The sequence below is a fragment of the Dama dama genome, chromosome 31 (assembly GCF_033118175.1).
Source record: "Dama dama isolate Ldn47 chromosome 31, ASM3311817v1, whole genome shotgun sequence".
Lineage (NCBI taxonomy): Eukaryota > Metazoa > Chordata > Mammalia > Artiodactyla > Cervidae > Dama > Dama dama.
Genome location: NC_083711.1, coordinates 16,516,595 through 16,532,940, shown reverse-complemented (window position 1 = coordinate 16,532,940; position 16,346 = coordinate 16,516,595). Strand labels below are relative to the sequence as shown.

At 40.6% G+C, this 16,346-nt stretch overlaps 1 protein-coding gene across 6 annotated transcripts in view; it reads right to left on the bottom strand.

The window, feature by feature from the left end:
- The window catches only part of APP (amyloid beta precursor protein), a 287,707-nt gene that overhangs the window by 78,310 nt on the left and 193,051 nt on the right, over window positions 1-16,346 (bottom strand). For all 6 annotated transcript variants that reach the window (XM_061134302.1, XM_061134303.1, XM_061134304.1 and 3 more), the window contains 2 exons: window positions 8,445-8,519; window positions 6,870-7,028 (listed from right to left, as the gene is read on the bottom strand). In XM_061134302.1, the coding sequence (XP_060990285.1) occupies window positions 6,870-7,028; window positions 8,445-8,519 (234 nt within the window). The remainder of the gene's footprint in view (window positions 1-6,869; window positions 7,029-8,444; window positions 8,520-16,346) is intronic.

The window sequence follows — 16,346 nt, the reverse complement described above, 5'->3', positions numbered from 1 at the left end:
AGAACACTGGAGTGGATTACCATGCCCTCCTCCAGGGGATCTTCCTGACTCAGGGACTGAATCTGCGTCTCCTGATTTACAGGCAAATTCTTTACCAACTGAGTCACAAGGGAAGCCCTATACAAAGGAAATGAGGACACTAATTTGGAAGGATGGTAGAAGCCTTATTTATAATAGCCAAGATACAGAAGAAACCTAAGTGCCAGATACTAGAGAAAGAACATGTGGTATACACACACACACCCAGGAGTATCAGCTGGGGTGATATTTGTGAGAACAAGGATGGACCTGGGCTGGGGAAGGGGCATTTTACACTTAGTGAAATAAATCAAAGACAAATACTGTGGTTTCCACTTATATGGGGAATCCAACAAAACAAAAGAAATGAACAAATACAGCAAAACAGAAACAGACTCACAGATACAGAGAACAAACCAATGGTCCCCATCAGGAGGAGAGAAAGAAAGGGCGAAGTTGGTGAAGGAGATTACTAGGTACAAACTTCCAGTTATAAAAGGAACAGTCTCAGAGATGTAGTGTACAACATGGGGAATATAGTCAGTAATATTATAATAACTTTGTATGATATATAATCTATAAAAAATAAAAAACATGTTATTATGTTTTATACCTGAAATTAATATAATGTAAGTCAGCCATACTTCAGTCAAAAAAAAAAAAAAAGAAAAGAAATGAGGAAGAAAAGGGAACAGGTGTTAAAGAAACTGCCAATTTCTTTTTCTCTCAATTAAATGTCAAGAGTCTGAATATGAAGCATCAGATACAAGCATGAAATTAAGTTTAGTATGGATAAAATGGCTGCAATGTAGTATTTAGTATTCAAATTGAGTATGGATAAGATATTTCATGAGACACAGGAAAAAAACCATAAAAACACTTCTGGCACACAGACACACAGATAGACAGACAGATATATATGAAGAGATGTTTTCTAGCAGAAGATTTAGACTGACTATCTATAAAGACACCCAAAATTTTAGAATTACAAAGAAAGCTTTGGGTTTTTTTGTCTCTCATCTTCAAAACAACATTTCAGTCCATAATAACTAGGAGCTCCTAAATTTTTCCAGATCTGAGCCTACAACAGAAAGTTTATTTTAAACAGAAATTACTATGCAGCCTTTTGGGCTTCCCAGGTGGCACTAGTGGTAAAGAACCTACCACTGCAGGAGAGGTAAGAGATGGGGGTTCGAACCCTGGGTCGGGAAGATTCCCTGGAGGAGGACATGGCAACCCACTCCAGTATTCTTGCCTGGAGAATGCCACGGACAGAGGAGCCTGGTGGGCTACAGTCCATGGGGTTGCAAAGAGTCGGACATGACTGAGAGACCACACAAAAGGACACAACTGTGGTCTAATTATTTTATTCCAGACAATGGGAGTGGAAGGGGGAGGAGGATGGAAGAACAAGAGTAGACTGTTTTAGCAACTGTAATGTTTAAGTATATATATGTGCTAAGCCGCTTCAGTAATGTCCGACTCTTTGTGACCCTACGGACTGTAGCTTGCTGCACTCCTCTGGCCACGGGATTCTCCAGGCAAAAATACTGGAGTGCGTTGCTGTGCCTTCCTCTGATTCAAACAATGCACTTGGAGGCTGGGCACTCAGTACATCAGTCAGTAGGCATGTAATTAATCAAAAAAGGAAATCTGGAACATAAAGCAACACACAGACTCTGGGACTCACAAATGAAATTCATGGTAGAGTAAAGAATTCTAGTTGCACACATACATCATCACATCATACTCCCAAGTCTGGGTTTAAAAAAAAAATAGAAATATGGATTAAATTTAAGCTTCAAAGAGACTGTGTATAAACAATGCATGCTATTTCACATTCCCCACTTGCAAAGTCTGAGACTATTTGGTACAATATGGTCAGGGTGAGTTCAGTTCAGTCGCTCAGTTGTGTCCGACTCTTTGCGACCCCATGAACCGCAGCACGCCAGGCCTCCCTGTCCATCACCAACTCCCGGAGTCTACCCAAACCCATGTCCATTGAGTCGGTGATGCCATCCAACCATCTCATCCTCTGTCATCCCCTTTCCTCCTGCCCTCAATCTTTCCCAGCATCAGGGTCTTTTCCAATGAGTCAGCTCTTTGCATCAGGTGGCCAAAGTACTGGAGTTTCAGCTTCAACATCAGTCCTTCCAATGAATACCCAGGACTGATCTGCTTTAGGATGGACTGGTTGGATCTCCTTGCAGTCCAAGGGACTCTCAAGAGTCTTCTCCAACACCACAGTTCAAAAGCATCAATTCTTAGGTGCTCAGCTTTCCTTATAGTCCAACTCTCACATCTATACATGACTAGTGGAAAAACCATAGCCTTGACTAGACAGACCTTTGTTGGCAAAGTAATGTCTCTGTTTTTTAATATGCTGTCTAGGTTGGTCATAACTTTCCTTCCAAGGAGTAAGCGTCTTTTAATTTCATGGCTGCAATCACCATCTGCAGTGATTTTAGAGCCCCCCAAAATAAAGTCAGCCACTATTTCCACTGTTTCCCCATCTATTAGACCATTACTTCATGGACAGGGTTAAGGGGATAATTATTCAGAAGGTGATATCAGCTATGGAATCTATAGTAAAAATCTGGATACATTTTCTTATATTCAACTAACAATTACTAAATATTTTATACTTTCCAGCCACTGAGTTAAGTATGAGGGAGATTTCAGAAACATTTTAGTTACGACTCCAATACTAGACATGACTTTCCTCAGACAGTTATTGGCAAGCTCTTGATTTATGTCTTTTAACTGTAATATATAAACTTCCTAAGAGGGGATTTAGAATTATCTCCCATTTTCTAAACTGCAGAGCTATGCGTGTGTCAAGCTATATGTTAAAATTCAAATAAAACAGTCAGATAATGTCAATAACTTAACAAAAATGGTCAGTAATGGGATTGCAAAGAGTTGGACTCAATTTAGCAACTGAACGGCAATAACTATTCTTGATCTTTGTTCTGTACAGTCACAGTATTATTACATGGGTGAATTTTTTGTATTTCTAGGTAAAACTTCAATGTGAATACTTGGTTCAATCAATGACAATCTGATTTCTGACTGTAAAACAATTCTTCTTAATCCAATTTTTAATTTTCATTTCAAATAAACATGTCTAATTCTACATGATGTGATCAACAGACTCAGGGCAAGCACAATTATGACCAATCTGAATTTATCCCCTTTGATAACACAAGAAGCTTTGGCAAACATTCTTCTTGTTACTGTCTTTCCTGTGATGGCTGATGGGGCTGAACTGAAAGATCTGAAATGTGTGTTTGTTAAAGACTCCATTCAGTCCTCATTTTATTTTCAGCTCTGTCAATGACCATTTAGGAAAGATCTTACTTCAGAAATTGGACCTTTGGCAGCAATCTTCACTAAATGTCCGCTATGAAGGTTCTGGTCTCAACGCCCCCCACCCTGCCTATCTCTGGCAAATGATGTTGATGGCCCCGATCTCAAAATCAAGTCCTATTAAAAAAAAAAGGGAGAGTAATTAAGGAACTCATTCTCCAAACATACTAAACAGAATTTCACTAAGCAGTGCTTGGACATAAAATTTTTTTTTTTCTGAATAGAAAATGAAAATGCTAATGTGAATATTCTTCATCAAAAGCTTATTGTTCTGAGAGGAAGCCTGGTCTGGTAAGAAGCCACAGCAGGGGTCAACTGTGATTCACAGCTCCAGCCTGTCCATTACTAGTGGTATCACCCCGGACCAGCCACTCAATCTCAGTGATGTCATTGGTAGAACAAGGTCAATACTATTTCATGATCTGGAAGAGTGTCAGGAGCTCTTTTATGGTTCCTCAGAGTTTTCTGCACTAAATCTTAGTATAGAAAGAAAAATCAAAATGATGAGGAGAATAAATGCAAGTGGGTGACATTTTGGTTTGGTTACGTAATCTAGACACAGACTTCTACTTTCAGCCAAGATTTTGTAAAGGGAAACAGGTTGACTCTGCTGCTGCTAGCAACCAAAAAATGGACAAAATATCTTAAACTATATTTCTGTAAGATGTCAGATATCAGTGAAGGACAGAGACCACCGAGAAATGTGAAACTAACGCTGTGAGCTCTACGATTGCCTATGTTTACCGCCTTGAGTTTCCAGGCTATGGGTCCCAGTTTGGGAACCCAGTTAGAGTCTGGTAGATTCCAGAGAGCTGAAGATTTGGATTTGGAGTCTGGAGACATGGAGGTGCACGACAATCAAAGGACAGAATACTGGAGAGGAAGGAGTTGTTCGGAGAGAGAATCTGGGGAGGATGCAGCTGACTAATGAGGAGTATTAGTTTCACACACATGAAAGAAACTGAGGCCATGGGGAAAAAAATTCACCCAAAAGGATTTGAGGTAAGTGTCTGGTGTTCACACAGGGTCAGAAACAGTATCTGTTTCCATCATCCAGATAACCGCTCTGTTTGCAAGTAGTTTAACTGCATTACAGAGCAAAGCTCAGATGTTGTTGCTGCTGCTCAGTTGCTGAGTCCAGCTCTTTGCAATCCCATGGACTGCAGCATGCACTGTCTCCTGGAGTTTGCTCAAACTCATGTCCACTGAGTTGGGGATGCCATCTAACAATCTCTCATCAAACCAGTCCATCCTAAAGGAAATCAACCCTGAATATTCATTGGAAGGACTGATGCTGAAAAGCTGAAGCTCTAATACTCTGGCCACCTGATACGACAAGCCAACTCTTTTGAAAAGACCCTGATGCTGGGAAAGATTGAAGGCAGGAGAAGAAGGGGACGGCAGAGGACTAGGAATAGTTACAAGTATCCAAAAATACCCAGCACTCTCAAGGTGAATGTCACAATATCTGACAACCGATAAAAAAATTCCAAAGGTTCAAAAATTAAACAAAGATATGGAAGACATGAAACAAACAAGCAAAAATCCAGATTCACATTCTACATGTGAAAACTATAATGTATGATATGAAAAACAGCCAAATGGGATTAAGGGCAAATTGAAATATACCAGGTTACATCATAATCAAATTGCTCTAAGCGTGTGATAAAGGAAAATACGCTAAAAGCAGCCAGATTAAAAAAAAGATGTATTATTTAAAGAGAGGTAAAGAAAAGGATGACATCAGCATTTTTGTTTCAAAGAATGCAACTAAGATGAAGGAGCATCATTATTAAGGCAGCTGAAGAAAAACTTAAACCCAGAATTCTGTTCTAGTAAAAATATCTTTTAAGACAAAGGTAAACTAAAGATATTTTTATATGTCTCTGAGCAAAGACTAAAATAATAAAGAGTTAAAATAAAAGCCACCAAAGGATACAAAACAGAATCATTAAATATATTAAATTAATTCAAAAGTAGCCAAAAAAGAAAAAGGAATAAGAAGATGGGACTAAAAACAAACAGCATGATGACAGATGTAGGCATAGTCATAATAGTAACTTCATTTAAATGATCTTCTTAGTTAAAGGGGAAGTCCCAAGTACGTGCTGCCCACAAGAAATGCCCTTTAAATATAAACAAATAGGCTAAACCAAAGCACAAGGATGGAAGAATGATACACTATGCTACATTAATCAAAAGAAAGCTAGAGTAGCTTAATATCAGACAGTAATTTCAGAGCAAAACAGGTGACTATGGATAAAGGAGGTCATTTCACAATGATTGTGGTGGAGGGTGGTAGAGAGGATGTAACAACACTGAATATTTATGTGCCTAAAAGCAGAGTCTCTGGGGACTTCCACGGTGGTGCAGGGGCTAAGACTCCACACTCCCAATGTAGGGGGTCCGGGTTTGATCCCTGGTTAGGGAGGTAGATCCCATATGCTGCCACTAAGAGTTTGTATGCTGTGAATAAAGATCTTACAAGCCTCAATGAAGATCCAAGATGCCTCGTGCCACAACTAAGACCTGGTGCAGTGAAATAAACAAATAAAAAGTCCAGAGCCTCAAAATACATAAAGCAAAACCTGAAGGCATCACATGACAAAGAGATCAGCCCACAAGTACAGCTGGAAATTTCAAAATCCCTCACTTGGTAATGGACAGAACAAACAGACATAATGTACACAGACTCAAGCTCAGAATGTTCCTTACATCCAATGTAAACTCTTCTTGGAGACTCCTTCAGGAGATCTAGGCATGCACGGCTTGGTAAGCCTGTCTGGGCATTTATCCCCGAACACAAATAAGTTCCTTTGCTGTGGACGTCATGACCAAATAAGGCTCTTACCCCTAGAGAATGTGGCTGCTACCAGCAGGAAAAATGAGTTCCTCTTATTTCACGAAAACTCCTTATGACCCAGTCAAATCTCGGATTTTGTTGACCTCAGTTACATCACATGGCCAGGTTACATCTAAATTCCTTCACCACAGCTACTGTTGTTCCCTGACTTTAGCGGTTCCATAAATGATCATCATACAAGGCTTCCCAGGTGGTGAAGGACCCTCCTGCCAATGCAGGAGATGTAAGAGATGCAGGTTTGATCCTTGGGTTGGGAAGATCTCTTGGAGGAGAGCATGGCCACCCACTCTAGTATTCTTGCCTGAAGAATCCCACGGGCAGAGGGGCCTGGCGAATTACAATCCATGGGGTTGAGAAGGATCGGACACAACTCAACAACTCAAATCAGGTCTTGCACTGTGACTCTCTGGGAAGTCTGTGTGACTCCTCCATGGAAAGGTGTGTCTATTGTGTAGAGATGGCCCTGGGACCCTTTAACCTTCAAGATAAAACAGGCTGAGGTTGAGCCTGTGAATAAGGGTGCTTCTGGCATTTCTCCTGATGCCTTTCTAACAGCCTTCTGTCCCCATGTCCCCACGCCTACTGTCTGCTGTCCCCGGAGAGGTGAAGGGATGCCTACCCGCGGGGGCACAGCCTGCAGGGCGGTGATGTAATTCTCCAGGGCCAGGCGGCGGCGGTCGTTGAGCATGGCCTCCACCCTGGCCATGTGCGTCTCCACCAGCTGCTGCCTCTCGTTGGCCGCTTCCTGCTCCAGAGACTCCACCTTCTCCTGGAAATGCTGCCATCACAAACACAGGCGTGTGAGCATCGGGGACCAGACAAACGGGACGGAGCAGCAGGTTCAAGTCTTTCTTTTTCTATCCTTGAATTACACGCAGCATTTTATTCACATTATGTTAAATTATTTTAAATTTAAATTATTTATTTAAATTATTTAATTAATATCACCAAGTTAATTAGCATTGTGAATGTTACATCTAATTATAGCTAAGGAGTAGGCTCAGCGGTGAGCTTCCCTCATGGTTCCCTCATGGTTCCTGGTAAAGGAACCATCCTTCCTGGTAAACCAACCTTCCCTGATGGTTCAGATGGTAAAGAATCTGCCTATAAAGCAGGAGACTTGGGTTCGATCCCTGGATTGGGAAGAAGCCCTGTAGAAAGGAGTGGCTACCCACTCCATTATTCTTGCCTGGGAGAACTCCATGGACAGAAGAGCCTGGTGGGCTACAGTCCTTGGCAGCTCAAAGAGTTGGACATGACTGAGCAGCTAATGCACTCAACAGGCTCAGTGGTAAAAGAATCTGCCTGCCAACGCAGGAGATGTGGGTTCAGACGCTGAGTTGGGCAGATCCTCTGGAGAAGGAAATGGTAACCCACTCTAGGATTCTTGTCTGGGAAACCTCATGGACAGAAGAGCCTGGCGGGCTACAGTCCATGGGGTCCCAAAAGAGTCAGACACAACTTAGTGGCTAAATGGCGGCAACATCAACAAAACACTGAGTTTTAACAAGCCCTTCCGATGATTCTGCTACTACACCAAGTTCAAATCTTTTAAAAGCGATATCACGCTTCATTCTATTGAAAGAGTTCTGTCATTTCAACATTTTGACTAATTCAGCATGTTTTATGGGTTCTCCTCACTTCCCTGCTTTCCATTCCCAGATCTAATTTCTCAATGTGAATGATTATTTTATACAGTCCCTGAAAATCGAATTGACTAACCATAATGCAGGATAAATATATGTATTCTTGAAACTCTAAATTACTTGCCTATTTAGAAAACTCCTCTCTTACTCAAAACTTTAAGAAAATGACCATGATAATCTCCTGGTTTACTGAAGGTAATTCTAAGAGGGGTTCCTGTCAGAAATTCAATTTATCATGTAAATTGGCCATGGGGAAGAAGTAGCAGAAGACTATGGCAACCTAAAAGCTATATTATTAATAAAAATTAGGCTTTAGGTAACAATATGACTTTTACAGAAATGAATTATAACAAGCTGTTTGGGAGCAAATATTAGGCAGGGTTTAAGCAACTGAATTACTATATATTGATTAGCAATAGCTGAATTTGAGGGAAATAATGAGCAATCATGCACATGAGGTTCCAACAGACGCTGGAAAAGGTGCAGGCACTCCATCAACAAAGATTGTGGGCACATGCTGCTCCATGGTGGACATAAGATGGGCCTACCTGGATCACTGCTTTCTTATCAGCTTTAGGCAAGTTCTTTGCTTGACGTTCTGCCTCTTCCCACTCTCTCATGACCTACGGAAGGAATAAATCATTGAAAACCATCAATTTTTCTTTCAAATACAGATTTCATGAGCTACATCACTGTTTTTTTCTACATTTGACATTTTATTAAAAATTTTTCTTTACAGATTTTCTTTTTTTTTTTAAGTGAAACATTTTTAAAGTCTTTATTGAATTTGCTATAATATTGCTTCTATTTTATGTTTTGGCCAGGATGCACGCGGGATCTTAGCTCGCTCACCAGGGATCAAACCTGTATCTTCTGCATCAGAAGGCGAAGTCTTAACCACTGGACTTCCAGGAAAGTTCCATACACTTGACATTTTAAATAGGCAAAAAATGATCACATTTCATTCCCAGTTCAATAATATCTAGCCTCCCACTAAGATGTAAATAATCTGTCACAGCAGTATAGTAAACATAAATGTTCACATTTATTTGCAAGGATATGGCCCTTTGAAGGCTTTCCTGGTGGCTCAAACGGTAAAGAATTGGCCTGCAATGTGGGAGACCTGGGTTTGATTCCTGTGTTGGGAAGATCCTCTGGAGGAGGGCATGGTTACCCACTCCAGTATTCTTGCCCAGAGAATCCCCATGGACAGAGGACACTGGCGTGAGAGTCCATGGGGTCGCCAAGAGTCAGACATGACTGAGCAACTAAGCACATGTCTCTTTGAAACAAAGTTGGTTTTTTCTTTTCCTGAGAAATAGCCAAAAGTCATTTGATGTGCCCAAATGCCAACGATTCGTAAAATGCGCAGATTTTCTGAATAAGGTTTTCCAACACTATATTCAGCACACTGGTTTTAGTCTTTGGTGAAGGTAAGTTATAAAATCTCAACTCTATATTTTTCAAACAGTACAAAGGGGAACAAAATCATAAGTAACATTTTATGCATGTGTACCCAAGCAGTGAACACAGTGCCAAAAAGAAGTCCATAATGGAGGCAGGAAAAGAAGACTTCTGTTGTCAGAAATCCTAAGATTCCTCCCACCGAAGAACTGAGGGATGATTAGAACCTTCTGCTTGCCAAGTCATCTCATAAACAGCAGAGGATGCTCTAGATTCCTCCACACCTTCCAGGACAGCACACATTATAATGTAGCAGAAAGCATTCTTGGTAAGTAACACTAATTTAGTAACCAGGCTAATCTGTTTTGTAGGAAAACAGGACTTCCTCCTCTCATCCATAATGTTCACTTGGGATTTCTCCAAGAGAAGTCTGCCCACTGATTTGAATGCAGAGGACAAGTCTGCAGCTGTGGATGCTGTTGAAAGAAAATGATACTTGATTCTTACCACCTACAGTTTCCTTTTCCTTTTCAATAGGACCACTCACCTATCAAGTAGAGTTTTTAAAGTGTAGCTCATACCTGAGCAAGGTAAGGTAAAGAAAAGAAAGATCCAGTAAGCAAAATAATGGTCTGTTGACAGCCGTGTACTTGCCTACTTTGTGGATCCACACAGCAGGAACAGTGATTTCTGTACTATAAGAGCCTGTTATTTACAGGTATTTATTCCTAAGGAATTGACTTTTTTCTGACATCCTTCAAGATAACAACAACAACAAAAAAAGCTTGGCATAAATAACTATGGATAGAGAAATTCTATGAGAATATCACATCATCATGTCAGTTTTAAATTAGGCAGTTTATTGTTTATTAGCTTTGATTCATTGTGGAAAATATAGGACAGGCTTCATGTTGCTTTCACAAAATTATGAGGAAAAAAGGATGGAATGAATTTTCTATTACAAGTGCAAGTGAAAGTCACTCAGTTGTGCCCGACTCTCGGCAGTTCCATGAACTATACAATCCATGGAATTCTCCAGGCCAGAATACTGGAGTGGGTAGCTGTTCCCTTCTCCAGGGGATCTTCCCAAAACAGGGACAGAACCCAGGTCTCCTGCATTGCAGGCAGATTCTTCACCATCTGAGCCACCAGGAAAGCCCTTATTACAAGTGAAGAGCATATAAAAAATAATCTAGCACGTTCAGACAAAAATTGAGAAACGCCAGGCTACTATGAACAAGAACAGAATACGGAAGGGATGAAACACACTCCCCCGGGTACTTTGGTGACTCCAAGAAGTTAATGAAGGGCACTTGTGAAACGGGGCGACTGAAGGCTACTTCTGCTTTACAGATGAGATAAGCCTTGCAATAAAAATACTTCAATTTCCTGCCTCGAGAATGTTCATAGTAGCCGTATTCTGCCATGAATTCCTCAGGTAAGGAATCTCAAAATTAGTTTGAGAGAGAAGTCAAATGTTTTATTGGAATGTGAAGAACTGATTTCCTGTATTACATCTGAATTTTTACCATCTCCCTTTCAATATTCAGAACTTTCAGCTTTGAGCAGGGGAACCCATGGAATAATTAAGGAGACTTCTTTAGCTAATAAATTGAAAATAAGCATTCCTATAGAAATGAAATAGATTTTTGATTCTCAGAGCAACTGAATACCTACACCTTTGTATTATTTCATTCAAATAGCCAAACCCCTCAAATTCTCTGTATTTGTAAGAAAATAAATAACAAAAACTATAATAAAAATCATTTTTGCACCATCACACTAGGCTTACTTACTAAAAGATAAACGCACAGTGGGCGCAATATTTCCTTTTGAACAAATGGTTTCCACTGAGGTTCCCTGATAATGGGTCAGATCACTCTTGACCTGCTAAATACCAGCTCTAGGATTAAGAGCTTTACAAAATCTCTTTTGTTTAATTGATTCCTCACATCAGCCCATGAGATTAGGCATGGACATCCCCATTTTTACGAGCCAGGTTAAATTACCTGCTCAAAGTCAGGCAGGAAAAAAATGGAAAAGGACAGATGTAAACTGAGATCTCTGTGGCTCTAAAGACCGTGTTATATTGTCCCCTGTAGCTCAATCAGCTGTGATATAATGGCAAATCCAACAAGGGAGCTAAGTTTATTTATATTTGGTGACAGGAGAAAAGGCTGTTCCTAAGATACTGATGCTTATCTTAAAAATAATAAATGTCGAGAAAGGTCAACTTCTATTTTGAAGAACTTTATTTGAAGGATATATTAAAACCATTAAATAATACATAATAAATGATTGTTTGTATTCTTGTATTTGCTAGAGACTACTCATAACATGTGTGTGTGTTAGTCACTCAGTCGTTTCCGACTCTTTGTGACCCTGCGGTCTGCAGCCCACCAGGCTCCTCTGTCCATGGGATTCTCCAGGCAAAAATACTGGAGTGGGTTGCCATTCCCTTCTCTGTTCACAACAGAGAACAACGAAAGTCTGTAAGTTCAGAGTTATCATGCGCCCCAACAACAAAAACACTTCAAATACCTAAACCCCTCAAATTCTCTGTATTTGTAAGAAAACAAATAACAAAGACTATAATAAAAATCATTTTAAAACATGATATTTTTAAATTAAAAATTCTCAGGATCTAGACTTCACAGTGGCCCCCTGTAGTCTTATAAAGCAATTTTCTACTGCATGCACAAAAGTATCAGTATCACTTGGATTTATGGATCTTCAAAGACTTGGCTGCTTCATGCAGAGAAAATGAAACTAATACAGAGAGATTTAGGAGGCAGGCAAATGCAAAGTCAAACAGCGCCCAGAATTCAGTACCATAAATTATGATGATAAATGTTGATCTCAAGCATCTCATACTCCCATGCTCACTGGAATGTAACAGACAACATTCTCTGCTCCAGGATAACATTCTTTAAATAATCTCAGATATGGGCAATAACTAGAAGACAACGAAAGTCCATCAAAACATATATGAACTAAGTCATGGCTTAAACAGGTGTGCGAAACTAAAATGAAGTCACTCTTCTGGAGAGAGCTATAGTATCTGAAAAAGAGTATTTGACATCAGTTTAATTCATAGAATCAAAGTGACCAATAAACACTGGAAAAAATTCAGAATCTGTCTTTTCTTTAAAAAAGTAGTGACTAGGTGGGTTCAAGATAGAAGTGTAAGGTTAGGAAGGTACCTTATACACACATATAGGGACTGAACAATATAATCCAGCTGGAGGAATAAAACTGGTGAGCAAAATATTTAATTAAATGCAAAGAGAAATGACTCTGTCCCACTCTGAGGACAAGTGTGAGGAGTGGCTGAGAAGCGTCCACGTGAAGAAGAGCTGGCTCCTTTCCAGAGCTCAACGCTGAGACCAAAGAGAAGTCCATGATGAGCTCAACATGTGTTGAGCAGAGTGGTTTAAGGCTGCCTATACGAGGATGTTGGCAGTTGATGTAGGAGAGGAAGTAAGGAAGGCTGGAGCTGGGGTGAGGGGGTTGGGGTGCCTGGGCAGGCACTGGAAATGCCAAGCTGAGCATTCAGTGTTTATTTTGCTATCATTCTTTTGGGGTGCCCCACGGTCCCATAAGTGGATTCGGAGGGCAATAAGAAGGTTCTGAAAGCTCCACAAACAAGCAATGAGGCTGAAACTGAAGTTTCAAAGATGTCTTTTCTGTGGCATTAAGTGTGGTGGTGATAGTCATCCTTCTTAATTGTGATTCTATATTGTTTCTGTCTTTCCTAAAGAAAAATCCTATTTTTCAGAAAAACTGGCTTCAGTTGAAACCTCACCATTCTGCTCTAGCTAGCTTTCTACTTTTTTTTTTTACTTTTATTTATTTATTTTTTTGCTGAGCTGCTCGGCATGTAGGATCTTAGTTTCTTGACCGGGGATCAAACCTGTGCCCCCCGCAGTGGAACCTCAGAGTGTTAGCCATTAAACCACCAGGGAAATCCCTAGCTACCTTTCTAGTTCAATTTGCTTTTAGCTTTTCATCATGGCCAGCAACTAGATCTGCACATTATACTCTAGAGCCCAAGTATTGTAATTATGGGGTTTTTCCTTTAATGTTATTATTCCTCAGTAGTTCCAAATACTGGGGACTCATAAAGAAAAAAAAGATGTGTGTCTTTCCAGATACATTAGAAATTCTATGGTTAAATACAGGTTTATTTTTATTTAGGTAGGTGAAGCCAACAGATCAGACCACTGCCATAGAGAAAAACTTTAAGTCACAGTTCCCAGGAGGAGGTGACTTTTCATGCCATGCGGTGGTGGGGCAGGGGGGTTGAGGGTGACGCAGCAAAGCACCAGGGAGGTCGGGAGACAAAGGGAGTGAAGGAAAACTGTGGTAGGAACTTTTACTATGGTTTTTGTGGGAAGAAATGTGCAAGGCAGGGTAAGCAGGCTTAACGGGTATAAAATTGGCTAGTGCGAATGCTTTGAATGGGCGCTGGGGTATAGAGGCCGTCCTGAGTTGTCTGACACTTAGCCTTGGGGTGAGAAGGCAGTGATAGTGGGTTGAAGGGTAAGAGACTATAAAGAGGGTAGCTGAGGGCTATGGGCTTTGGATTGGTGGGTGTGTTTATGAAAGGAGCCCTTGCAGGCCAGTCATCTGGTAACCCTAGGAATTCGCCAGCCCTGGGAAGGACAATCTCCCTGGGATTGGGAAGGCCTCAGATGTCAAATCATCAGAAAATTAAAAAGCTATGATTAATGTCCTCTACTAAAGATAGATTATGATCTCACAAAATTTATGCCAGGTTCATGAATCTTGTTCAGTGTTTATCAAGAGAACTTTGAAGTATATGTGCTAAACATGACAAAAATCAGTCACATCTTCTGATATTTACCCAGAATATTAACACCAAAAAAGTGTGGTTGACTTTAACCTCAGATCTTTCTTCATTCACTCATGTATGTTTCTTAAATATAACTTTTCCTATTATTTCTTCATATAGACTACAAGTTGGAAAGGTGATTGGATGGACACATATTTGTTTAATGACTGAAGAATCTGGAAAGGGCTAAAATCCTCAGTATTATCTATCTCTAATTGCTCAGACAGTAAAGACTCTGCCTGCAACGCGGAAGACCTGGTGGGTTCGATCCCTGGGTCGGGAAGATCTCCTGGAGAATCCCAAGGACAGAGGTGCCTGGAGGGCTGCAGTCCATGGGTTGCAACTAACACTTTCACTTTCAATGCAATATCCAGCACCTGGTAGCAGGCATACCTTAAACTTTAGTTGGTATAACTACATACAAATTCTAGAGGAGGAAATGGCAACCCACTCCAGTATTCTTGCCTGGAGAATCCCATGGACAGAGCAGCCTGGCAGGCTATAGCCCATGGGGTTGCAACAGTGGGCTATGACTTAGCGACTAGACCACCACCACATATGAAATAGCTGTTCTGGACATGAATTTTTAATTTATTTTGTTTTAGAAACAATGTGATTTTTAAAAAGCAGCTTTGTGGTTTTTTTTTTTTTTTTTTGACATGGCAATCCTCCAGTATTCTTGCCTGGGAAATACCAGGGACAGAGGAGCCTGGCAGGCTATAGTCCATTGGGCTGCAAAAGAGCTGGGTGCGACTGAGCACACATGCCAGATATCCTGGAATGAGAAGTCAAGTGGCCTCAGGAAGCATCACCAAGAACAAAGGTAGTGCAGGTGATGGAATTCCAGTTGAGCTATTTCAAATCCTAAAATACGATGCTGTTAAACTGCACTCAATATGCCAGCAAATTTGGAAAACTCAGCAGTGGCCACAGGACTGGAAAAGGTCAGTTTTCATTCCAATCCCAAAGAAAGGCAATGCCAAAGAATGCTCAAACTTCTACACATTTGCACTCATCTCACACGCTAGCAAAATAATGCTCAAAATTCTCCAAGCCAGGCTTCAACAGTATGTGAAGAACCGTGAACTTCCAGATGTTCAAGCTGGATTTAGAAAAGGCAGAGGAACCAGAGATCAAATCTCCAGCATCCACTGGATAATCGAAAAAGCAAGAGAATTCCAGAAAAACATCTACTTCTGCTTTATTGACTATGCCAAAGCCTTTGACTGTGTGGATCACAACAAACTGTAGGAAATTCTTCAAGAGATGGGAATACCAGGCCATCTTACCTGCCTCCTGAGAAATCTGTATGCAAGTAAAGAAGGAACAGTTAGAATCGGACATGGAACAATAGACTGGTTCCAAACTGGGAGAGGAGTACTTCAAGGCTATATGTCATCACCCTGCTTATTTAACTTCTATGTAGGGTACACCATGCAAAATGCCAGGCTGGAAGAAGCACAAGCTGGAATCAAGGGTGCCGGGAGAACTATCAATAATCTCAGATACGCAGATGACACCACTCTTATGAGAGAAAGCAAAGAGGAACTAAAGAGCCTCTTGATGAAAATGAAAGAATAGAGTGAAAACGTTGGTTTAAAACTCAACATTTAAAAAAACTAAGATTATGACATCTGGCCTCATCACTTCAAGGCAAATAGATGGGGAAATAATGGAAACAGTGAGAGGCTTTACTTTTGGGGCTCCAAAATCACATTTTTGGGGTTTCCTTCATAGCTCAGTCAGTGAAAATCTGCCTGCAATGCAGAAGACTGGGGTTCAATTCCTGGATTGGGAAGATCCCTGGAGAAGGAAATGGCAACCCACTCCAGTATTCTTCCCTGGAGAATCCCAAGGACAGAGGAGCCTGGCAGGTTACATTCCATGGGGTCCAAAGAGTCAGACAAGACTTAGTGACTAAACCACCAACAAAATCACTGCAGATGGTGACTGCAGCCATGAAATTAAAAGACGCTTGCTCCTTGGAAGAAATCTATGACCAACCTAGACAGCATATTAAAAAGCAAAGACATTAGTTTGCCAACAAAGGCAAAGCTATGGTTTTTCCAGTAGTCACATATGGATGTGAGAGTTGTACTACAAAGAAAGATGAGCGCCGAAGAATTCATACTTTTGAACGGTGGTGTTGGAGAAGACTCTTGAGAGTCACTTGGATAGCAAGGAGATCCAA